Below are 26577 nucleotides of genomic sequence, written 5' to 3'. Positions count from 1 at the left end.
AGAGGGCACGGATTGCATGGAGCACTAGGTGTGGTGAAAAAATAATAATACTGTTATGCTGAAAATAAATAAATGGAAAAAAATCAGATAACAAATAAAGCATTAAGAGATCCCAGACAATTTTGGAGAAGAAAGATAAAGTACTTGGGGGGTGGGGGTAGGTACCAATACTTATTATATGCAAAGGAACAACTGGGCAGATTAGAGAACCCAGAAATAATCCATACACACACAGGAACTTGGTTTATGAAGAAAGTAACTTTGAACATGAACAGAAAAGGATAGACTATTTAGCAAATAGTGATGAGAAAATTGGCTAAAGATAATTAGAAAATTAATCTGATCATTACATCTCACACTAACAAAGAATTATTCCAGGTGAACTGAAAACCCATGCAGGAAAATTGAAATTTGAACTATCAGAATAAAATGGAGAGCAAATTCATGGTATTAGGTCAGGAAGAATTTCTTCAGAGATTTTTTTAAAAACCCATAAATAAATGTATCTATTTATAATACGGTACAGTTAAAATAGTCAGATAGTCTTGCCTAGCTCCTTAATATGGGGATAAAGAAATAAAGTCAAGGGGACACAGAATCTGAAAATTAAGTACATGTTCCCTAGTTATGTGACTTCCTTAATTTTAACGCATAAACAGTTTTCAACATTTTAAATCAGAATCATTTTGACTAAAAACTACAAGTATCTGATTTGAGATTGCTTGAAATATTGCATTTAAAGATATTTTGGGGGCACCTGAGTCACTCAGTCCGTTAAGCAGCTGCCTTAGGCTCAAGTCATGATCCCGGGGTTCTTGTGATCAAGCCCCAAACTGGTCGCCCTGTTCAGCGGGGAGCCTGCTTCTACTTTTGCCCCTCCCTCTGCTCATGCTCTCTCTCTCTCTCTCTCAAATAAATAAATAAAAATCTTTAAAAATTTTTTAAAATAAAAATATTTTTCTTTGAGCGCCTGGGTGGCTCAGCTGTGTAAGCATCCAATTTTTGGTTTCAGCTCAGGTCATGATCTCAAGGCTATGAGACTGACCCTGCCTCAGCCAACTCCCTGGTCAGCGCACACAGTCTGCTTGAGATTCTCTCTCTCCCTCTCCTTCTGCCCCTCTCCCCACTCTTGCTCTCTCTCTCAAATAAATAAATAAATTTTAAAAAATAATAAATTAAGTTAAAATATGAATTTATTTTCAAACTATTCATTGCCTCATTATTATTGCAATTTTTATTTTTAATGAATTTTTTTAAAGATTTATTTATTTGAGAGAGAGTGAGAGACAGCAGGTGCACAAGTGCACGTGACTAGGGGTAGTGTTAGGGGAAGGAATCTTCAAGCAGACTCTTTGCTGACTGTGGTGCCTGGGGCAGGGCTTGACCCTATGACCCATGAAACCATGGCCCAAGCAGAAATCAAAGAGTCGGACACTTAGCTGACTAAGCCACTCAGGAGTCCCTTAATATATTTTAGGGAGCTATTATATCATAAATATGATTGTGGGATAATTAAAAAAATTAATTTCATGAACCAATAACAACACACAATGCAGGAATAAAGGTAAAGAGAGTCCAAGCAAAAGACTGTAAATAATTGAAAGGGGGGAGGGAGAGAGTCACATACTTTTTAGACATTCTAGAAAAAGCTTTGAAAGTGAGGTGACTTTTTTAATGGTCTTAAATGATGTGCCGCCTGTGATAAGTGATGATACTGGGAGCAGAAGAAATAATACTGAGTAAAGTCAGTATATATCTTCAAAGGACCAGAAGAGGGACGATTATTCATCCATTTTTATATAATGGTACAATACGCAAAACACACTCCTCTGAATGTGACAGTAAAGCGTCTTTCTCTTTCTTCTGTCCGTGCAGACTCTTTCTTGCACTTTCTGGATAACTTCCATCCAGCATCCCTGTTGCCAGCCCCGCCGGTGCCAGTCCCACCCTCACATGCATCATTGTAACTGTCTTACTTACTCCGTCACTTAAAACTCTTCTAAAAATCCTCTGACTATGCATCAAGGTTCTAACTTCTTGTAACTTTAAATGTCTTCTAAACTCTGACCCTCCCCTGGCTGGCTCACTGGCATTCTTGTTCACGGCCACAGATACTCCATGACCCTCTACCCTCTACCTCTACCCTCTACCCTACCTCTACCCTGCCCCGGTCACTCCTCTTATCCCCTCCCGCGTACCCACCCAATCAGCCTCTGCTCCTCCATCAGAACTAATTCCAACACCTTCACTTCTCTGGACACTTCTTGGTTCTCAGTGTTACAATTCCCTCATATTTTCTCATCATCTTCCCTTGCCAAAGGCACGTATGCCTCTACTTTGCAACTGTGCGTTTATCTTTTCGGACCCCTTGCAAGCACTCTTTGCAGGCAGTTTTCATGCATTTAGCTGGATGTATCATGCACACCTACACAGTGCCTGCACCGAAGAAGCCCTCCATATATTCAATCTTCAATGAGTAAATCAGTGTGAGATACAAGATATACAAAAAAAGAACAGCTTTCTTATAAACAAATAACAACCAATAAGAAAATCTAATTTAAAACAAAAAAAGTCATTCAAAACAACAACAAAAATGTTGAAATATAAGAGTAAATATAACAAAATATTGGAACCACGTACATGAAATCTGAAAAGCTGACTTTAACAAGCTCATGGATAAGAATATTTACTAAATGGAGCTGAAATTTGGGTATTCATGTGGAAACTAAGATTACAAACTTAAATCTTAAAATGAGGATTAATTATAGGTTGATTAAAGATCTAAGCATATATAGAAATACATGAAAACAATATAATAAAATAGAAAACAGCAGTTTTATGTTACAGTACGGAATCACTTCTTAAATAAGACCAAAAAAGTGCAAGCCATAAAAGAAATAAGTTTGATTTCATTAAAATTTAAAATGTCAGTAAGACACCAGAGACCATAAACAAATTAAAAGGAGAACCATAGCACGAGAGAAGATAGTTGTATGATTTATAATTACAAAGGAGTAGTATTCAAAGTATAGATGGAACTCCTATAAATGATTAAGAAGATATATTGCATAAAAAAATGATCACTGGAACTGAAGAGAAAATTCACAAACCAGGAAAATCAGCTGGTCAATAAACATATGAAAATATGTTCAAACTGCAGAGAAATAAAACTTAAACACCCATTTACCCAAAGGAGAAAAAAGTCTCACCTGAAAATATCAGGTGTTGGAGAGGAAGCAGAGGAAAAAGCTGGGGGAATTGAGTGGAGGGTGCATTTGGATACACCATCTGGAAACAACTTGGCAGTATCTAGTAAGTATGTGCCAAACTCTGCACAGCAAGTACCTCTAAGCAGGTAACCTAAACAAACACACCAACCAAGAAACCTCTTGCACATATGGATTGGGAAATACAAACTGTGGAGTATTTCTACAAAATAATCATATAGAGAAGTCAAATCTATAAACTGAAACCCAACCAAAATGCTTAAATCTAAAAAAAAATCTTGAGCAAAAACAAGTATGTTGCAGGAAGTCACAAAGTGTATGATTTTTTTTTTTTAAGATTTTATTTATTTGACAACAGAGAGAGAGAGAGAGAGAGAAAGCACACACAAGCAGGGGGAGCAGCAAGCAGAGGGAGAGGGAGAGGCAGGCTCCCCGCGGAGCAGGGAGCTGGACAGGGAGCTTGATCCCAGGGTCACAACCTGAGCCAAGGGCAGACGCTTAACCCACCAAGCCAACCAGGCTCCCACCAAAGTACATGATTCTTATTATATAAAGTTGAAACAGCAAAGCAACAGTAAATATTATTTAAATGTAAATCTGTAATAAACTTGGTAAAAAATGCATAGAATAATAGAGATAAGTTGATGTCTGAAGTTAGTGTTTAGGATACACAAAAGCTTCAACTTCATCCATTTTATTTCTTTTCTAAAAATCTGGAGAAAATACTGCAAAATGTTGTTTTTAAAGAAAGCACACATATTCTCTGCATGCTTGAAATATTTCATAATTTAAGGAAATACGGCAGTATCAAGTGCTGCTGAGGATGTGAAAAAAGTTCTCTTGTTTCATTGTTCCAGGCATATGGATTTAAACAATTTATTGTGAGCAATCTGAAAACATCTAGTAAAGGGAAGTTGTACATGTCAAAAAGCAGCAACTCTACTTCTACTTACAAACCCTAGGGAAACCTGGATACACGTGATCAAGGAGAATGTATGTATGTATTTGCTGAAGCACGGTTTATAAGAGCAAAACCAGAAAAACCTCATAAGTGCCCATTAACAGAGGAAGAGAATCTTATTTATGCAATAGAAAACAATACAACCATTGAAATGAACAAGCTAGATCTATGTAGCCACATGGTTAATTACTGAATAGGACTGTTGAGTGTTTTAATGTCAAGAGGTTTAAATGGGTCTTCAATTCTCAACATTTTCCTATCTTAGAAAATTTAAAGCAGAAAGAAAAACTACTATGATAATGTTGGTAAAATATGCGTAGTCCATATATGATTTGTAACATGATACTATGTAATTTTTAGTATACTTGAAATACTACATAATAAAAAAATACCTAAATGAAACAATGGTAGGTATTGTGGATAGCTTTGAGTTGCAAGTTTAAAATTAATTATTACTCTAGGTAATGAAAAGCCCTGGGAATATTTAAGAAGGGGAATTATATGTTTCAAACTGAAATTCAGAAAATCAGTGTGGCAGGACTACAAGGATAATTGAGCAGGCAGGAAAAAGAACCATTGAAAAGTCTCACCAATACTTTAGAATAGTTATAGAAGCAGAATTTCAACTAAAAGAGACCACAGATGGCAGACATTCCTAGGCAGCACCAATAAGACAAGACATTTGGTTGTCTGTAGTGAATCAGAGACGGGGAGGAGCCAGTATTGATTCTCAGATCTGATACTGAATTATTTTCAAAAAGCAGCAGTGCTAATAGAAATATCTACTTAAATATGTTTATATGTGGCAAAGTGACTGTTTTGGGAGGAAAATAGTACATTCTACAGAGACTCATTGTTTTGGGGTGTGCTACAGGTATCAAGCAGGAAATGAGTTGTAAAAATTTGGGCATGCAGGGACACCTTGGTGGCTCAGCTGGTTAAGCATCTCACTCTTGATTTCTTTCTTCTTCCTTTTCTTCTTTCTTTCTTTTTTTTTTTTTTTGATTTTATTTTTTATTTATTTAACAGAAAGAGAGACAGTGAGAGAGGGAATACAAGCAGGGCAGTGGGAGAGGGAGAAGCAGGCTTCCTGCTGAGGAGAGAGCCCGATGCAGAGTTTGATTTCAGGACTGTGGGATCATGACCTGAGCCAAAGGCAGCTGCTTAACCGAATGAGCCACCCAGGCGCCCCTAACTCTTGATCTCTGCTCAGGACATGACTTCAGGGTCCAGAGATCCAGCCCCTCATTGAGCTCCACGCTCAGCGGGGAGTCTGCCTCTCCCCCCTCTCCCCTGCCCTCTCCCAGCTCACATGCATGCTTGCTCCTGTGCTCTCTCTTCTCTCTCTAAAATAAATAAATAAATAGATTTTTTTTTAATTGGTCACATAAATCTGGAGATTGGAAGTGGGATTGAAGTTTAAAATATCTACTTTACAGAAGTCTTATGAAAAGTGAAGATAAAACTGTAGTGTTTAGTGTTCAGCACTAACAATTCTAAGGGAAAGAAGATGGATTATAAAAACAGACCACGGAGAGAATTCCTGCAAGGCAGGCAGCGGGAGGCACGAGGTAGAAGGGAAGCCAAGGACAGAGTCAGCGCAGGACATGCAGAGGGCGGCACCGGTGCAGGGATCCCTCGCCTTCCTCACAGATACAACAGCAGATATTAGGAGCAGAGGCTGTGCAATAGGGCTGGGAATTGCTAAAATATATATAAAATGGAAGGTCTAGAAGGTACGCTTCCCATCTGCTCTTCTGGTAGCTGACACAAACTGAAGTAACATTTAAAATTTTTTTGAATGATGAGGCGCCCTAGTGGCCCGGTCGGTTGAATGGTGGACTCTTGGTTTGGGCTCAAGTCATGGTCTCAGGGTTGGCATCAGGCTCTGTGCTCCACGGGGAGTCTGCTTGAGATTCTCTCTCCCTTCCTCTCCCCACTCTTTAAAAATAAATAAATCAATCTTTAAAAAATTTTTTTTTCGAATGTCAGAGTAGAGCTAGTCAGGCAAAAGACCACAAGGCCCAGCACCGGAGGCGAGGAAGCAGGGCAGCCCCAGTGCAGGTGTGGCCAACCATGATCCCCCCAGCAACCTCCACACTGGTCCCCGTGCCTTCACTGGCATGAATCCACGCACGTCACTGTGCAGGAGAATATGTCTAAAACACCTTTAATCAAGTCATTGCTCTGGATTAAAGTCCTACCATGCCTCCTCGCTTTGTATCAAAAATAAAATCCAGAGAAGTGTTTTGCCCAAGGAAGATAGAAGTATCCCCAGGAGCTGAGATTAAATATAAAATACTCAAAAATGATGATACTTCTTAATTTGCCAAGTCAAATCGGTGCTTGTGGTTTAGAAATACCAGTGCCAATAGGTAAAAGAGTGTGGGGTCTACCATATGCCAGCCAGGTGACATATTTCATCTTATTTACAGCTTACAATAATCCTACAGGATAGTCTTTTGGCACCTAATGGTCAATTTTTAGGTGAGGTACAGAGCTGGAAATTCAATGGACTCAACCAAAGGTGGTTGGGTTCCTAGCTCTGAGCATCTGTACAATATAGTGGAGAGAACCAAAGGTAGTTGAGATGAGGCTTAAATCACGTTAATCATCTGAAGTCCTCAGTTTTTCTGAGCCAGAGGTCTGTGAGAGTTGTTTCGGAGGCAAAAACAATGTAATTATAGGTGAAAGTGGGGAATCCATCAACTCCCTGTAGGTCACAAAATCACACGTCATAAAAATCAACATCAATGAGATGGAAGAAAACCCATTACAGAGCGTGTGTCCTTTTGCATTTAGGACGACTTCTACAACGTTTCTTTATGTTAAAAGAATAAAGGCAGGTGAGAAAATCTCTTAATTTTCTCAACAGCATTTAAAGTCATGCATATATCTTAAGGTTTCAAGGCTGGCAGATTGCACACATCACGAGGAAAGTGATAAAGAGTTCTAAGAATCATTCACGCATTACCTCTGGGATTAGGAATTGCAACACTCAGCAGAAACTAAGCACAGGAACAGAGATATTAAACTGGGGGAATAGGAGCTTCATAATTATTATGGTCATTAAGAAAAAGTATACCATGTCCTGCTCAGGGGTGTCATACCAGAGGAATACATTGCCATATTCGAACAGGTAGTCTGAGAAGGCACTAGACACTGTTGGGAAGAACTGAGCTTGCAGACTTAGGCTGTTATCCCACAGCCCTTTAAAGATTTTATTAATTTATTTGCTAGACAGAGATCACAAGTAGGCAGAGAGAGAGGGAAGCAGGCTCCCCGCTGAGCAGAGTGCCCAATTCAGGGCTCGATCCGAGGACCCTGAGACCATGACTGAAGCCGAAGGCAGAGGCTTAACCCACTGAGCCACCCAGGCGCCTCCCCCTACAGTCCGTTATATTACAGCCTTCCTATATAGAGTGAAGATGGCATGTGCCCCGCACACTGAGGAGTGAGCTCGTTCAATGGAGAATTACATGTAAACGCAGTTTTAAACTGAAAAATACTATAAAACACAAGCTGTTGGTAGGATTCGTCATGGAAAATGGAAAACAGTTACCACGGGTCCTAATTCTGCACTCTTCGAAAGTTCACAACCAATATTAAAAAATATATACAGAAAAGAGAGTCAAAATGGCAAATGAAATATAACATGACAATATGAGAAATCCATTTAAAGATAATGTTGTAGAGATTTATTTTTTGTTTTTTAAATTTTGGTAACCTTTACACCAAAACTTATTTCCTCCAAAAAACTAATGTACTTTGGGGTTTTTTTTTTTTTTGCTGTTGCTGGTTGTTGTTATGTGGATTCTTCCTTAAGAGGAAACTAAATTTTAGTGCTTTACCAAAGAATTTTCAGAAAATATTTTCAGGGAAGTTAAATATATTTTGTAAAAATGAGGCACTGAATAGCATAAAGACATCTTTTGGGTGGTATATTTCCAATTACAGCCTTCATATTGCAATTTGATTGGCTGCTAAAGCTAATTACAGAGGGGGGAATTACAAGTGCTTAGGAAGGCACTGCCCATAGTCCTGTACAGGCCAATCAGAACCATGGCAGCACAGTTCTGAATGTGAACTCATTGAACAGTTTAGCTAAGACTTATTGACTTCCCTCTTTCTTGCCAGGCTCAACTCGTCCGGCACAGGGTTTTATTTATCATTGTATCCCCGATGTACGGCACAAACCAATTTTTCTTTCGGTTCTTTTTACCACTTCCTCCTTGAGAAATTTCTTATTAATCTATCCTTAGTTAATACATATTATATATAAATATATTCTTGGTATTCTTAATTGAAAAAATTGCCCAGTGTGTTGCAGATTCAAAGTGAAAAGCAGAGGAATTATTTCTTTTACTTTTTTTTTTTTAAGTTTTTTTGTTTGTTTATTGGCCAGAGACAGAGACAGGGAGAGAGGGAACAGAAGCAGGGGCGATGGGAGAGGGAGAAGCATTTTTCCCACTGACCAGGGAGTCCTTTGCAGGGCTCGATCCCAGGACCCCAGGATCATGACCTGGACTGAGGGCAGATGCTTAACGACGGAGCCACCCAGGTGCCCTGGAAAGGAATTATTTCTTTCATCACTGATTCTGAATCCTAGATGATTCATGGATGTCCAAATACTTCAGGTGTTGTTAAACTTACCTTTTACAAAGTCATTTTACTCCTCTCCCTTCATGTTCTATTCAGTTATTGAAATGAACTTATCAGCACAAAGCATAAAATCTGAAACTTCTTCTTAGATGCTTCATTTGGAACTTTATTTACTTTACACTCTGGACAGTTTTGTTGCCATTTCCAAAGGAGCTGTACCCCGGTATCACCTTGAGCATCAAAACGGCTAATGACACTTTTTGGATGGGAGCGGAGCCAAGTGATCCTTTTCAGAAGACACAAAATGAAATTTCACTGAAATATTGCTGAATGTTATCTTCTTCTAAGTAATGATGTTTTTTAAAATTTGGACAAGGTGGCTCCATTTAGAGCTCAAAATCAAAGGCAGAGAAGGTTTTGCACTGCTGTTTGTTTCTGGAGTCAATGGAGTGTTCAAGCCACTTGGCTCCTAGTAATTAAGGTGTCCTGTGGGCAAATGTAGCTTATATAAACCTCATTTCCCAGAGAACACTAAATTGCAGCTGCAAAATGATCAACATTGATATTCTTCACAATTCAAAGAGAGAGGAAGACTACATCAAACTAAAGCTTCTGCACAGCATAAGAAACCAACAAAAAACAAAAGGCAACCTGTAGAGCTGGAGAAAATACTTGTGAAGCATACATCTAATAAGGGGATAATATCCAAAATACATCAAGAATTTATATAACACAATAGCCAAAAAAAAAAAAAAAAAAAAAAAAACAACTAACCACACAATTTTTAAAAAAATGGGCAGAGAACTTAAACAGTTTTCCAAAAAAGACATACAAATGGCAAAAGGTACACAAAAACGTCTTTGAATCATCCTGAAAATGCAAATCAAAACTATGATGAGATACCACCTCACACGTCACACCTGTTCAATGGTTCTCATCAAAAAGACAAGATACCAGGACTGGCATACATGTGGGGGGGCTGGGGAAGAAAGCCTTCCGCATGGGCGGCTGGAATACAAGTGGATGCAGTCACCATGGGAAACAATATGGAGGTTCCTCAAGAAATTAAAAATAGAAATACTGTATGATCCAGCAATCCTTCTTTCTGGATATAGATTACAGTAAATTAAATGAAAATCAGGATCTCATAGAGATACCTGTGCTGCCTCGTTCACTGCAGCATTCCTCACGTTAAGCTGTCTTTGCTCAGGGAACCGCAGTCCAGAAGAGCCGCAGGGATGTGTGTCCCCTTCCAAGGAGCTGCCCCAAGAAGTCTGCGGTATTGGTTTAAAAGCCGTCTCGAGGGTTTTAAAAATCCTCAACCAAGCACTGTTTTAGATCTTGGGAAATATTATCTATGTAATGTTACAAAACACAGTGAGGTCTTACACCCATTTGACAATTAAGCAAAGTGAGGCTCGAGGGTGCGTGACGTTTCCCACGGGTCACCCGACTCTGACTGGCAGAGTCGGTCATTAAAGCCAGGCTGATGGATGGTCAAGACGGTGCTCTTGCCATTTTCCTAAACTACTCCCACGATAACGGGGCCCCAAAGGTCCTTATCCTGCTTGGAAAATATGGCTACATTTCGAGGCTTCCCGTACATTTTTTAATTACTACCTCTTTTTATTCTGAGATCCTTGGAGTTGCACGTGCAGCTCCTGGAAGTAACACACGGTGACCCCGCACAGCCGTTCGTTACTCCGTTTTCCCCTATGGGAACATCTGATAAAACTCGAATCCGCTGTCACAGGCGGGATCTCCGCAGGAACACCGCGGAGATGCTGTCACAGGCGGGATCTCCGCAGGAACACCGCGGAGATGCTGTCACAGGCGGGACCTCCGCAGGAACACCGCGGAGATGCGGGTGGAGATGCAGGCCGGTTCCAGCACCGCGGGGTGCCGCCGCCGCGCTGCAATCAGCACAGCCGCACAGGGGCCCGCGCGGCCTCCCTGTCCGTACCCTCGGGCGGCTCCGAACCGGTTCTTCACTTCCGCAAGTTCATATCCCAAAAATACTACATAAAGGACATCACATGTTTATAACCTTTGGGAATTTTTTTTTTTTTTTTTTTCTTCACACACTCAACGTGATCTGGAGACTCACTGTTGTGCGAGTGAATAGTTTGGTCCTTTTGGTCCCTTAGCATGGCGGGGTCCGCATCTGCTTCCGTTTACTCGGCCTCACCCAGTGATGGATATCTGGTTTCTTCTCAGTTTGCGGGCGTTTCCGGCAGAGCTGTGTATCTGTGCGTGAACAGAAAGTTCTCACGTCTCCGGGACAGAGGTCCAAGACTGCAGCTGACAGGCTGTAGGACGGTGGTTTAAGAAACTGCCAAATTGTTCTCCAGAGTATCAGAGCCCTCACCTCTCATTCCCACAGTGATGTACAAGGGGTCCAGTTTCTCTGCCTTCTTGCCAGCATTTGGGGTTGTCACTGGTTTTTACTTTAGCCGTTCCAGTAGGTGTGTATTGCTAGCTCATGGTGGTTTTAATTTGCATCGCTCTAATGGCTAGTAATACTGAACATCTGTTCCTCTGCTTATTTGCCATCTGCACAGCAACTTTTGTGAAGTGTCAGTTCATGTCTTTTGCCCATTTTTGAATTGAATTGTTGTTGCTTTTTAATTTTTACCATAGAGTTTTAAGAGTTTCTATACTAGTTCTTTGTTAGAGATACGTAGTTCATGAATATTTTCTCCCAGTCTTTGGTAACTTTTTTTTCATCCTCCCCATGGGCTTTTTTACAGAGCAAACATTTTTTATTTTGATGAGGTTAATTGATCAATTTTTCCTTTTATGGTTTATGCTTTTGATGTCAATTCTAAGAATTCTTTGATCCACATCCAGTTTCCAAAGATCTTCTTTTGCATTTTGTTACAGTTTATAGTTTTACTTTCTACCCTAAGTTCCTGAACTATTTTGAGTTACCAGGTGTAAGGTTTATGTTGAGGCTCATTTACTTTGCCCAGGGATGTCCAATTGCTTCAGCAACATTTGTTGAAAAGGTTACCCTTCCTTCGCTGATTTGCTTTTGCACTTCTGTCAAAAATTCACTGGGTATGTTTGTGTGGGTCCCTCTTTTAAAACAAACATTCTCTTAATTATATGATCTAAATGTATGCTCTCGTCAAAGCTCCTACACTTCTCCATGACGGAAAGGCGTAATTCATGAATGGTGTGCTAAATGTCCAAACTGGCAGTGACTACAAAAGAAAATGAATTCTAGTGTTTACACTTTGGTAAGGAAAGGCATTTCATAGGCACTACGTTAAAAATCAATTACTTTAGTGATTCTAAAATTTAATTGGGTGACTTCCAATAATGCCATTTTATCTGTCAGAAGTATTAATTGCTATCAGTTGTAATAGAAGTTGACACTGGCTGATTTAGATAGAAGGAAATACATTAAATGTTTCATTACTTCAAATTAGGAGTAGAAGGCTGGACAACCAGGTTCAAGCCTGAACAACCATAAGTGATCTCTTAAATCTTTAAGTTTCTTGACGAGGCTATTAGCTTTGGACAGTAGGTACAACAGTTTACATTGCTTATACTTTTGCATCAATAAATCAATCCAGTAGAAACACTTACTCTGTTGTCCCCTGTGAGGATTCCTATCCTGGGCTGCCCTTTTCATCACTAACTCAATGTCCGGTCCTGTAATTGCTCATACCGAGCTCATTTCTCACGGCCTAGCAGCAAAAGATATGAGGAAAGAATATTTTTGGAATTTCATCTTCTATAATGTGAAGTATCATTTCTTATCTTCAACATCCAAAATATCAATGTTGGCGGGGTGCTCTCCAAATACATGGAAAAAGACTGAAATGCTGGCTGAAAAACTAAATGATGAACATCTAATTCCTGTTGTCAATTCATTCGACTACTTAGAGAGACGCACTATGCCAATTTATTCCAGTTCAGGAAGGTTCCGTGGTAATATATAGTGATAAGCAACTTGCTCTGAATTCTTTTCTGGTGAAAAGCATGTCATTTATTGTAGAATCGCTTGGGTAGATTAATACCAAATGAAACAAACACAAACAGCAAACAATTCCATTGCCCAGAGGGCAATGCAGTAACAATCTCTGGAAGCAAAACAAGTCATTGGAAAAACAAACCAACAAACACACAAAAACCTCAAAAACCATCTCCTGTGATTGGAATATGTATCCAGTATTAAAAACTACTGCTGAAAAGGAATATTTGGCCTTGTGCATGAAGTCAAACACTGTAGCAGGCTTCTAACTGCTTCTTGACTCACTGCCCCCTCATTTTTGTGCAGAGGCAGGTTTTTACACACACACACACACACACACACACACACTCACGCACACACTACCTGCGCCAGGCATGTTTAGTCCTATCACTCAAGTATCTTCTTTTTTTTTTTTTTTTCCAATTTCACTAGAACTCCAGTTCTCCTACACAGACACAGATAGATAACTTGTCTGAAAATATCCAGAGACAAAATTACCACAGGAAGAGCGGCTCACCACTAAGGCAGAGCTATAGCCAACTCTCTTGGCTCTTAGTGGATTTCTGAAGGACCACAGGGCCTCTGTTCCCCTCCACAGAAATCACTATAAAATTCAGCCAGCTGAGAGTGTTCCATTCTGGTTAGCAGTGTGCTAGGTAACTCAGGGAAGCCTGCGTGTTGACAATTGGAAACGCTGCACAAATACGAACATCATCTACTTGAATGTATTCAAGCCTACCAAAGACAAAACTGAGAATTTATTTCTACATGACAGTCTAAAAAACAGAATCAACTGAAAACTGTAGACCAGAAAAAATAACTTAAACAGACTACAGTGAATAAATTTAATAGGTTATTCTCAGCTGAGTAGGAAATTAGTGAAATGGAAGATACATCTGAAGAAAATATCCTGAAGCTTCAAGTGACAAAAGAATGAAAAATAAAAAAGCATAGACGTACAAAAAATATGGTATAAATGATTTAGCGTATGAATAAGGAAGGAGAGAAAAGAATGGACAGAACTGACATGACAGGAGGGGGAATAGCCAATAACTTTTCTGAACTGAAGAACCATATCAAGCCATAAAATCCAGAAGCACTATAAACCCAAGAATAATAAACAGAATTAAAATTACATTTACACATAACATAGAAAAATTCCTGAAAACCAGAAAATGAGGGCATTAAATGTAGGCAGAGGGAAAAAATCTGATGATTTTCCAAAGGTGACAATAAGACAGCTAACTTCTCAATGCAAACAATGATAGTTAAAAGACTTGCTTCTCTGCAGTGCTAGGAAAAAAAGAAAACCAACCTTCTATATCAGTGATTCTCAATCCTGGCTGGCCTCTAGAAGTAAAACAGGCCTTTCTAGGACGCTGAAGCTCACCATTGATTGGTCTTCTTGCCCAAATACTACTTCACTACAATGAATTCTAGAGTCAGGGATGTTGCAAAGTGGAGAATGAACATTAACCCTTCTTATAAAATACATTAGTAACTTCTTGAGTTTTTAGAACATTGTAAACCCTTTATTCTGGGCCTTTACCTCAATACCCCTCAGCCATCTAGACACATATTATTAATTAGGTATGCTGTTTCTTCTGCACGGAACTCACAACAAAGCCTTCTTTATTCACGATTTCTCAGCTTGGGGTGACTTTCCATGCAAACCACAAAGCACACACTGTCTAAGTGTACTCAGTAGGTATTTGCCATATATTGTCCCAATTCTCTCTCCACACCCATCCACTCATGTTCTGTCTCCTCAATTCGGAGACAAAGAACAAAAGGCAGAACAAAAGAAACCTGGGAGACAACAGGAGTGCTACACAGCCTGGGCTGCCTTGCAGAGCCATAAACCCAGACCTACGAAGAATACAAAAGGGACTCCAAGGTACAGGGTTTTTCCTTTAATAAAGTCTGAAGCATTGACTCTCCAATAAGGAAACCATTACAGCACCATTCAGAACTTACTGAGTTTTAAATGAAGTACAATTTAAACAGCCATGGTTTTGTAATCGCTTAGATGAGAATACACAAAGTAGAAGAAGGAAGTCTTTGGTGGGCAGCCATATTGATGGCATCCCACGGACGCTGGGCATCATGACGACGGACAGGAAGAATGATCCAGAGTCCTTAGAAGATTCTGAGTTATGTCCACCACATTGTTTCAGAAGTGAATTTCTGTCCCTTGAAGATACTCCTGCTTTATCATTTTTGTATTCACATTATAAAGGCTCACAGACTGTCAGTAATTAGCATTGTGTGACTGATTTATTGCATAACTCTCTATTTTGGGAATGCCAATTCCTTAGTCTCAGCACTAATAATGGTGTTTTTAGTAGTTTACAGTGTTCTAACAGATCTCACATTTTCCTTATTTCTCTCCAAATCCTCACTGTGTGATAATGATTATCAGCCAGAGCACCACAGTCAAAACCCCTGGGGGGACTTCAGAAGCGCACCCCTACTCACAACCCAGCCAGACCAAATCAGTGAGGAAAGGCACAAGCTCTCGAAGTAACTCCAACATGCGGTCATAACTGAGGCTCACTCTCTTTAAACAGAGGTCTAAGTAATTTAGATAATCACGTAAAATATCAGAAAGCAACAGTACATGTGTTAAGCAGCCATCAGAGTTTTAAATAGCTGTTATTTTAAATGTATGGAAAAACACATTTCACATGTATACATAATTTGGTAGCTTCCAGTTAAACTCAACAGCATGGTTTGGCACTAGACGTGCCTTTGTTTAGAAGACTTAACAGAGCTCATACGTAAAGATTCCCAAGTGTAATGAAGTCTATAAAAGCACCAGGAAAATGATGACACAGGTGCTTCCTACAGCACAGCCCCCGGGTCCTTAACACATTCAGGGAGACACACTCCTACTTCCTCGTAAGTTAAATGAGAAGTCATACTTTCCAAAGCAAGTTCAAATATGTAAGAAGTATGTTTTCATTCTTTTTCTTGAATAGTTTGTTAGAAACTTCACTTAGGGTTATGTAAACAGAGATACAGAATTTTCTCGTACTGGTTGAGAACCTTTAAAAGACATAGTTTTTGAAAGATATGCTAAATTTCAACTTCAGCTAATATCAAATTTTTATCCAAACTAAGAATACTGTGAACATGTAAGAATTTATATAATAAATACTTAGCTTATATGCCATTAAGACATTTTATGAACATTTTCTTCTCCTGTTAACCTTCCTATTATATATAATAGGAATAATTCAGTGTGTGTATGAGGACTTACAAGTCATTTGGAAATATATGCCATTATATTTAATATATAACACATGTATGTGTATCATGTATCTGTGTATGTATGCACACATACACATAAACAGACACACATACATATTTAAAAGAATACTGAATGGTCAGAGAAAACTGATTTCATGTTTACAAGAAAAAACTCATGAGAAGAAAAATAACTGTACATGTTTATTCATGTAATATATCTTATATAAATACCTACACATAAGTAACAAAATGGCATATAGACTTTTTTTTAAATATGAGAACTGAAATAGAAAGAGAATATCATTTAAGTATATCTGTTTCAATTCTTTCCCCTTAAAAGTAGCAAGCAACACAACAAATAAACAACCAAGTCTCCGAGGCAGAGGTCATGGTCTGGTTCAGCACTGCCCAGTGTGTCCGGATTTGGGTAACAATGTCACACTGTGTGCTGCATGACTACATCACTACATAACATCTTTTGATTGCCAGATCCCAATAAAAATGTATATTTTTAAATTATGCTTTTTAAAATGAACTCATTTTTCATTAAGTTAATTTAAGCATAATCTTTTACGTAATTATCTTGAAAGATCCTTTTCCATAAACAGAAGTCATGCTAGAATAAGGGGTTTAAATCTTTCTAAAAACATTTTAAAGTCTACACAGACACTATCAGCTGCATTTTGGAGCCAGTTTTCTATACTCAAAAGCAGGAATTAGCCAGTTTTTCGATGGTACAGTGAAAATGAAATCACGTCCATTCAAAGTGGTCTGGAGAAATATCCGCATAGTATCTCCTTACCGTGGCATAAATCCTCTCACTAAATAGCAATTTTTTTCCAGTTTTATTAAGATGTAATTGATACCTTACATCGTGTAAGTTTACAGTGTACAATACAATGATTTGTGTACACACTGTGAAATGATCACCACTGTAAGTTTAGTTCATATCCATCTCCTCACCTAGTTACAACTTTTCTTCTCGTGAGAACTTTTAAGATCTACTCTCCTAGGAACTTTAAAAAAGACAATACTGTATGTCAGCTACAGTCACCATGCTCAGCACTACATTTCCAGAACTTACTTAGCTTACAACAGTAAGTCGGTAGCACTTTCGTCTGCAATGTAAATAACTTAGAGTCCAGTCAAGTGAGTGATAATATTAGCTTTACACCAGGCACCCAACTGAAGAAAACACATTTACTTTGAACAGTACACATATCTGTGTCGCTGCTTGTCTACGTGTACTACAAAGTGGAAGCTGTTGCATTGTAGATATGACACTGCACCTGAAGTTAGGATACCTAGATTTGAGTATACACATCCACAGATAAACCCGGTCTGTCTCTAACTCTGACAGATTCACTTTACTTCCTTTGGATTTGCATTTATGTATAAAAGTTTAAATTAAATGAGGGTAAAATTAAATATACTTTCAAAAGCATGCTGGGAAAATTATGTAAGCTAATATATGTGGAAATTCTTTATAAGCCGTAAAATAATACAGCAAAATGCAAAATGATTATGTTACTATTATGAAGCCTCAAATCAAACTTCAAAGTGTTCGTCCTCTCAATCATTTTACTATTAAGCCAAAATATTAGCCAAGATTTTACAATGAATTTAGTATAAGAACAGGAGAAATATTTTGTTCATGTTCCAAATATTACAACCACCATTTATTTCAAACAACATGAGAATATTTTTTTTAGTACATGAGTTCCTGTTCTCCACTAATAATGATATATCATTTCTTATTCCATTCAACTTGACTGACAGGTGTACTAGTCTCATTGAGGAATAGTGTTATAATATGAAAAGGAAGTACTCAAAGGATAATCCTGCTCTGTGTTGTAAAATAGAACTAATGGAGATCTATGCAGAACGTTAGTGAAAATGCTCTCTACCTATATTCTTGAGCTCTTTGGTCAAAGTTGCGAGCCTGAAGAAAAACAGAAAATACTGTGAGTCACATGAGACAAAAGCAGTAACACTGAAGTAAAGGAATCAGAGTTATTTTCTCTTTTAACTAGTTTGTCCCATTGGATAGAATTTATTTTTTTCTTAAAGCTAAAACTTCAAAAGTTATGAAATCCAGAAAAGATCATTAGATGGCGGGAAAACAGGTAATTTTTATTTTGTTTCTATTGCTTGCCTTTTACCTTTGCTTAGTCTCTAAAATGAAGAGGATGTAAACAGAAACAGACCAAAGACAAGAATACTTATTTAGTCCCAGTCAATATTATTCACATGGGTTATTATGATCCAAACGGAACAAAATATTACAACGAAAATACTTCAACAAAAATGGGTCACACCTATTTCAAAGACTTGGGCTTCAGATTAAACTATTTTTGTGTGTTATTTTCGACTGATCTAAATATCAACCATTACTGAGCACTTCTGAAAGGCATTTAAGGAAACTGGCAATGTAAATCTTGCAAATAAATATTTGACCACTGTGTGATTACCCACTTATAAATTACTCACAATTTATTTTGGTCATTTAAAAGATTTCCCTGAGTACTGAGTATAATCTTTGTTATCTGAAGAAATGCCATCTTTTGAGATTCACCTTGCCAGCAGTCATGTGTAAATACATAAGATAAAAACTGAGATGTGAACTTTTCCATCTCACTCCTGATTTAACGGCTTGCCCCAGGTAGTGCACAGACATAATCATTTAATATCAAAATCCAGCAAAGTATTTTTACAGTTAGGCTTATTTTTATTTTCCTTGTTTTTGGCTCTCAGTCTCGAAAGTTCAAAGAACATCAGGCATGCCCATGTACAGGCATAAGGATTTTTTAAAAAGACAAAAAAATCTCCTTAATTTCTGAAAATACCTGAAATGTCACGTGCACACACACACAACTGCAAACAAATTAATATATAGGGATTCTACAGAACATATACAACTTTTTTCAACTCTAAAATTCTAAGATCCAGTAATTCTTGTAGAGATATATAGACAGATAAATAGGTACAGACAGAGATAAAGAAATTAAGTGGAATGTATACAGTATTAAACTCCTAATTATACTCACCAAAAATAAAACTAGCTAAAATAATTAGACTTTTCATACCTTCTAAATTCTATATTTAATGAGAAAGAGATAAATAATAACCATGGCTATAATGATCCTTTTTAGAAAGCAATGTCCAGGATACAGAATATTCTAGAAAGAGAAAAGGTTAAGTATACCCAATCCAATGTCCATGTCTTAAATCCATAGACTGAGAATATGTATCTGAAGTAATGATCATGAGAGGTTTTTTGAACTTTTGAATGGTCAAAATCATTAAGTTATTTACATATTTTATCTTAAATATATTTAATGCATCTACTACCTGGAAAATTGGTAATGCGTGTCATACAAGATAGAATTACTCTTCATAAAATACTTTCTAGATATTTGGGAAACCGGAGGAATTTTTAATTGCCTAACCAACCAAAAAAATGCAAATGCACACACGAAAATTCCCATTTATATTAGTGAATGAACTTCTGTAAAGGGGTAAATTTTCATAAACATGTTTCATGAAAAACTACTCTCTTCCATCATCTGAAGAAAACTTTTTGTGGAAGGACAGGAAAATCCAAAGAATTTATAGAAAGAAGATCAATAATCATCAAGCCAGGGATGGAAGTATCTCAAGGTTCTAATCAAGGATGGAGGAAAAACAAAAACAAACACAAAGGAGGGAGAGGGGACAAGATGTAAATGAATCCGTAATAAGTTGTTGAAGCAAATGGAGACTTGGCAAAAGGGAAAATCCTGCATAGATGTTCAGCTCATAAAATTGGGGCTCACCACACGCTCCAAATGTGTTCCTCTACATTTCCCTGCTTCCCTTATAGCCAGGTTGGGGTAAAGTGACTATTACTGGCCTAATGTACTATGAGTAGTAGTAGTGATGTAGGAGGTATTTACTGTTACTAACCCTGAGAATACAATATGACACTCGCAGTGGGACATTCACAGTCTCTCTCTCTCTCTCACACACACATACACGCACACCAGCTGATAAACAGTAGATGCTCCATAATTATTGATCATTTGTTGAATATGCAACGCCCAACTGTGTCTCGAGACGTTCCTTTGATACCCACACGCACCAATACAAATCCTTCACCTGACTTTGAAAAAGCAATAGAAAATGCTATTTGTCTGTGTACAATGTGCCTTGACGGTTCACACTGATGTATTTGAACAGAATTCCTTGAAAACAATGATGTGAGGCCTGAGTCCAGAATTAGTCAAACTATGTGTACCGTGAATGTGTACAGTGAACTCAATGGTAGGGATGATGATTTCCCTCCATAATGCTGCATTTACCTTTGTTACATTATAGAGTCAATAGGCCATGCGTAAAGTTGTATTAATGGTTTCCGTGGTTGAGTTCCTAGTTTATCTGCAAACCAAGAATGGGTTGGATATTTTATAGTATATGCCTTGCTGACTTAATTTAACCTATCAGTGTTCAGAAGGAAACAGGTAATAAAGGCTAAGAGATAAACAATTTTGACCAAAATGCTTTTTCTTTTTTTTTCTTTTATTTAGTGTTTTCAGTAACCTTTTCTTAGACACAAAATACTGACCAGCATGGTATCTTGTGAATTTTAATACTAACCATGCAACATTAAGAGAGCAAAAGGAATGGAACTATTGTAAGGGCTTTTAAATCACGAAAAGGAAAACAATATATCCATAGAAACAGTGATATGTTATAATGAAAAATCAACACACTCTATGAACAAATGACTGTAAGAGTCATGTCGTTATATGTTTAATGACTTAATACCTTTAAAAACTTAATGATTAGGGGCGCCTGGGTGGCTCAGTGGGTTAAGCCTCTGCCTTCAGCTTGGGTCATGATCTCAAGGTCCTGGGATAGAGCCCTACATCAGGCTCTCTGCTCAGCGGGGAGCCTGTTTCTCCCTCTCACTCTGCCTGCCTCTCTGCCTACATGTGATCTCTCGCTATGAAATTAATAAATAAAATCTTTAAAAAATAAATAAATAAAACTTTAATTATCAAATAAACATATTTTTAAAGGGCATGGGTAAAATCCAGGATAATACCATTTTTTTTCAAAATTATTTTCCTGAATGGAAGATGGACTGATTAATGAGTCCAGACAAGTTTCAAAGCAAACATTCTAAAAAATTGTTTAATGCTTACTACTTCACCCAAATAACTGGCTAGGGAAGTGGCCTCAACAGGTAGCACTAGATTCTCTAAGAAGACACATGGTAAGGGCTCTTTCAACCACTTGAAACTAGAAGCACCTGCATCAGGGTTGTCCCCCAGCCTAGAGGGCAAGTAGCACTTTTCTGCCCTCCTTCTGCACAATAGGGAACACTAACTTATGAGGAGTAAAGGTTACAGTAGAACATTTCACCCCAAAATATATTTTCATGTCATAATAATCTCTGATGCCACTGCCTTCATGCCAAGGGTTTTTTTCCCCTTAGAATATTATAAAATTTGATTTTTGAAAGCATGAGTTCTGTACATCATAAATAAAATAGCTATGCATATTTCATTGGAATTTTTATTTTGATATTTAAATATCATAAGAGAATCATTATGTAACTTCTGAGTTAAAATTATTTTATTTGGAAAAATCTATAGTTTGGAGTCCATAAAAGAAGTAATATGTACTATTAACTATGAAAATGAAATTTTAGTATTTAGATAAATCCTGTTTCTATGATTTGGGATAGGAATTTTCATGTGTAAGGCACTCATTATCTGCTTAGAGTTTCACTATCTTATGAGACCCACTTAACTTACTAAGGTTCACAGAAACATGTAGATGAAGTTGTGTCATCTGAAGTCACCCTTCTGAATACTAGAATAGTCTGAATAGAAAGTCTAAAGTTTTTTAAATATATAATATTCTTCAAAAATAACCAAGGTTAATTTAACTTAATATTTCGATTTAATATTAAAACTATTTCAACACCAAACTCTGAAGTTCACCTTTCTCAAGCAAAAATGGAAGACAAAATTAATTTATATATAAACGTATTTTTATTGTTTTCTCTGAAGGGTGTCCTTTACAAAGGTGTCTCTCTCAACAGTGAGTATGGAAAGAGAGGACTTGGGATTGCAAATGTATTTGCACACAGCTTTAGGAGGAATGGTATTTTAAGAGGACATTTCAAAGGCTGTTAACACCATGGTTACCCAAGAAGCAGTCAAAGCTCTTTCCTTGGATCCTATATTTTAATTAGGTGGCATATTCAGTTTTTGTTGTAGGAAATCCTGGAAAGCTGGGAGTGGGAGAGGAATCCTGCAGACCCCGGGGCCAGGGGCGGGGTTCTCAGGGTTCCGCTCCTTACTCATTCTCACGTACTTAGTGACTCTGTGAAAGCAGATACACTTCCCCCCTGATCATCCATCAGTTTATACCGTTTGAGGTGTCAGACACAATTGAGATTCCAAGAAGACGGAAAGAGCGAGAACGACGAGCAAGCACCCTGCGGGAGAGCAAAGGGCTTCAAAGGTCAAGTTCCTGAAATGCTTCTCCCCTCCAGCTCTTTCTTGCTCGGCGGGTGCGGGTGACAGATTGGAGCACTGCGTCCCGGCCGAGAGACGCCGTCAGCCTCCGGGACAGCCGCAGTTTCACACTTGGGCTCGTCCTTATCTCGCTGGAGAGGAGCGAGGCGCAACCGCCCGCGCAGGAGCAGCCCCGGCAAGCCCGGCCCGGGGGCTGCCGCGCGCGCCGCTCCCCGACCCCGCTGGGGCGCGCGGCTGCGCACCGAGGCGCCCGGCGGCGGGGTGGGCGGCGGCGCGGTCCCCGCGTGTGGCCCTCCCCGCTCCCGCAGAGCTGCCCAAGCTCGAGAGCGGGTCTCTCGTCTCCTCGGGGTACAGTCTGCATCTTCAGGGTGAACCCCGGAAGGGGCAGCCCCAAAAGTCACGTCTGCCTTTCCCCCTCCCCCCGCCCGCTCCCCCACACCTGCGTCCACCAACTCCTGACAAGGCGACTTCGGGGTGCGTAGTGATCCGACCTCTTTGGGGGGTTCTGCCCTACGTTAGTTCAGTTCTCCAGAGATATATTTAGCCTTATTTTTCTTTCTTTCTTTCTGAGGAGGAAATAAACGAACTTCTCGCTGCCTTTCTTTCCAAGTTGGAGGATTCACCCAGTCAGCAGAGAAGGCGGGGAATGTTCTCGTTCGAGGCCGCTCTGCCCCAGCATTCCCGAGCTTCGCACAACTGGAACTTTGAGAACAGGGAGCTACAGAAACAGCCCAGGGAATCCGGGTAAGGGGCCCTTTCGCCCCCCAACACCGAGCTTTCCTTCCTGCTCCGGTCCGGCCCGCCAAGGTCGTTCCGGGTCGGCCACCTCCCGTGGCGCGCGCGGGCCCCACGGCCCCCACGGCGACCCCCGAGCGTCGCGCCCCGCTCCCCGCGCCCCGCTCCCCGAGCCCGCCCCGCCCCGGCCCGCCCGCCTCGCGGCTCCACGCCGGTCCTCGGAGACCCTCGGCGCGTCCCTCTTACCTCCCGGTCTGGACACGAGAGAACTTGTGAACCACCGGGGGGTCTGCACGGTTTCTCTGCCAAGTCAGGCGGATCACGTTTCACGAAAAAACTACGACCAGGTCTCCATAAACTTTGCCGTCGCGAACGCTGCCGTGTCCGCGGCCGTGAGCACACACCTGCCTGCACACGGGCGCAGGTGCACCTGTCCGGGCGCGCCAAGGGCCAAGGAGCCTGCCCCTGGGCAGCCGCTCAGGGCGCAGTCAAGTCGCTGGCCGTCGCCGGCGGGGACGCGCGGCGCGGGGAGGGCGTCGAAAGAGAATTTCGAAATGGGCTCGGGAAGCGGGGACTGGAAAATGGTGATTCGAGATACACACACAGGAGCGTCCGTGCACGTCCTGCACACTGCCAAGCCTCCGCGAAGGCGCACACTTTGAGAACAGAGCGCTGGGGGCTGCACTGTACACACAGAAGGCCCCGCCGAGGCAAATTCATCTTAAAACTGACAGTCCCTTTCGTCTACACGACTTCCCAGTCTGGTCCACACCAGCGCCGTGCACATGAGGATGGGGACCCGGGCGCTCCCGGATCCCTCGACCCGGTGTGCAGAGCCCCCCGAGGCAGGTGCGGGTCCCCACACCCGCCGAGCAACAAGCGGGCTGTCAGCTCTTCGGGCCGGGTCCCTCGGTGCCCCCGTCCCCGCGCGGGTCACCTCTCCCCGCCGCCCCCGCCCCCCACCACAGCCGGCCGCGCCGAACGCGAGCAACTCACCCCCAGCTTCCTGCTGCGGATTTTCACGTATCCCTGCTTGACTATGTCGTTAAAGTTGGAGGCCATGGCCAGCGCGTTCGGGCTCGTCCCCTCCGCGATCGGCTTCCCGGAGTCGAGAGCCGCCGTCCGCCGCCGGGTCCGCGCAGGTCTCGCATCCAGCCAGCCGCCGCCACAGCCGCGCCGCCGCCCGGTTCCCCGAGCTCCCGCCGGCGGGGACGCGGGCTGGTGGCAGGGCGGCCGCGGACGGGGAACGCGGCCCGGCGCCGCGAGCAGCGCCCGCCCTCCTCGTTCCGGTCCTCACCTCCGCCCCCCGCCGCGAGCCGAGCGCCGGGCCCGCGCCGCCGCCAGCTGCGGGCGCCCCCACCGCGCCGCCGCCCCCGGCAGCACCCACGGGCTGGCGCCTCACTCGGCGGCGCACAGCTGGCCGGAGCGCACCCGCGCGGCTCCCCGGCGCGGGGGGAGGGGCGCGCGGGGGGGGGGTGCGGGGAGGGGGGAGGCGGGCCGAGTCGCCCGCCCGGCTCCCTCCCCCTGGCCCGCGGGGTGGCTGCGCTCGGAGATGCTCGCCAGACTCGCTGCATCCCTCGCCACTCGGGAGGGGAGCTCCTGCCCTCCCCGCGCCCGGGGTCGCAGCCTCCGCCCCCCACCCGGCTCCCTCTGGCCGCATTGCTCTCCCGGGTGCGGGGTTCCTGAGGACACGGCTCCTCATTCCGGGGCTCTCAGGGTCCACTCCCCCGCTGGACACCGGGGAAAGGGCGGCGGGGGTGCTCGCAAAGAGGAGGAGGCAAGCGGGAGCGAGACGATTGTTTATTTCGGTGGCCTTGTGTACGTGCATTTGTGTGCCTAAGCGCACGGTCGCCTTCCAGGTCTTTGCCCCATTAGGAAGTGCAAACCGACGCCGAGCCCTTCCTGGCGCACACAAAGAGACCAACCGTGCGCATGTGTCTAATCCCTCGGCTGCTGGGGAGACCGGAGCAGTCGGGCGAGGCAGCCCTTCACCCACGTCCTCTGCCCGGCAGCGGCGCGGAGCCCCGGAGTGGGCTGATTTATGCACGCCTTTCAGTTAACTGTGACTCAAAGTGCCTCGTGGCTTTTCATCTTCTGGAGGAAATGGAGACCATTACTATTACTGGTGGATGCAAATGATTTATGGAAATGTGCAACTTGTTAAATGAAAACAATGGAGAACAAACCCCCCATTACGTACGAACTCGTAACATTCAAAAGTAGGCTATTCCCGAGTGTAAAGAAATTTTAATTTAAAAATTATATCATTTTTATAAGATGCAAGGAAAAAATAGTATTGAATTCTAACTGGAGGCAATGTATGGGTTTTGGCTATACGCAAGACTGTTTAGTACCTAGAAGCTCAGGATGGTATTCTTTAAGAAAAATATATAAACTGTGTAAAGATTGAAAATTTTATAAATGACTCATTCATTTATAGAGTCTATATTTGATGAAAGTTCAGAAGATTATGTTTCTTTTCTCATTTACCATAGCGAGCAGTATCATCCTATGTTTTCAGTTAAAATTTCTTTCTGCCCTATTGAGAACATAATCATTTTAAGAGAGAGAGAAAACTACTTGATTGAAGGGAGGAAAAATCTGAAAGCTTAAGGAACAATAGCATGTCCCTTGCCCCAACCAAATAGGCACCCCTAAAAAAAAGTTGATTTTTGCACCATCGTTAGCAAGAGCCGCATCTGGAACCCATCCAACTCAGCGGACACTTTAACGTGCCTTAACAGCATATTATTCCGCCGCCTTCATTTATGCAACAAACGTTGGTTTGGACTCTCCACCAGGAATAATACCAGATGCTGAGGCAGTTATTTCGAATCAAAGGCAAGATCTCTTAGGCTGTAACTCTGGAAGGAACTCAAGCTCTGACCTTCCCAGAAAATTTACATAAACTCCCTCTTGGTTTGGTGTGATTCCCATCCTGAAATACCTGGGGCTATGTTGTGGGTTCCAATCACTTGTTGCTATCATGTATACTACCTGGTTGTAATTTCTTTACGTGAAGACTGATTTAGATTTGCAGATGCTTTAAATACATTATTTCATTCAGTCCACTTGCAATGCCATGTGTTAAGCAAAAAACAAAACAGAAGGAAAACTTGCCATTTCATAGATGAGGTTACAGAGGCTCTGAGACAGACATTCAGTTGTAGAGATACTGTTTGTAGACTGGTTTGGGGTCTATAATAATTTCTATGACCCCTAACTTTCCCCATCATTTATAGAATAATCTGTTTCTACAAATCAGTTGTGAGGTCTTTGAAGTCAAAG

General features: G+C 41.2%; 1 protein-coding gene across 1 annotated transcript in view; it reads right to left on the bottom strand.

Moving 5' to 3' along the window:
• DOK6 (docking protein 6) overlaps positions 1-24591 on the bottom strand; it is a 378753-nt gene extending 354162 nt beyond the window's left edge. Inside the window, exon 1 of the mRNA XM_045085209.1 lies at positions 24286-24591. Coding sequence (XP_044941144.1) covers positions 24286-24351 — 66 coding nt within the window. The 5' untranslated portion in view covers positions 24352-24591. The remainder of the gene's footprint in view (positions 1-24285) is intronic.
• Positions 24592-26577: the final 1986 nt, after the last annotated feature.

This window comes from Mustela putorius, unplaced genomic scaffold, assembly GCF_011764305.1.
Source record: "Mustela putorius furo isolate JIRA1106 unplaced genomic scaffold, ASM1176430v1.1 tig00000835_pilon_pilon_pilon, whole genome shotgun sequence".
Classification (NCBI taxonomy): Eukaryota; Metazoa; Chordata; class Mammalia; order Carnivora; family Mustelidae; genus Mustela; species Mustela putorius.
This window is presented reverse-complemented; position numbering and strand designations above follow the sequence as displayed.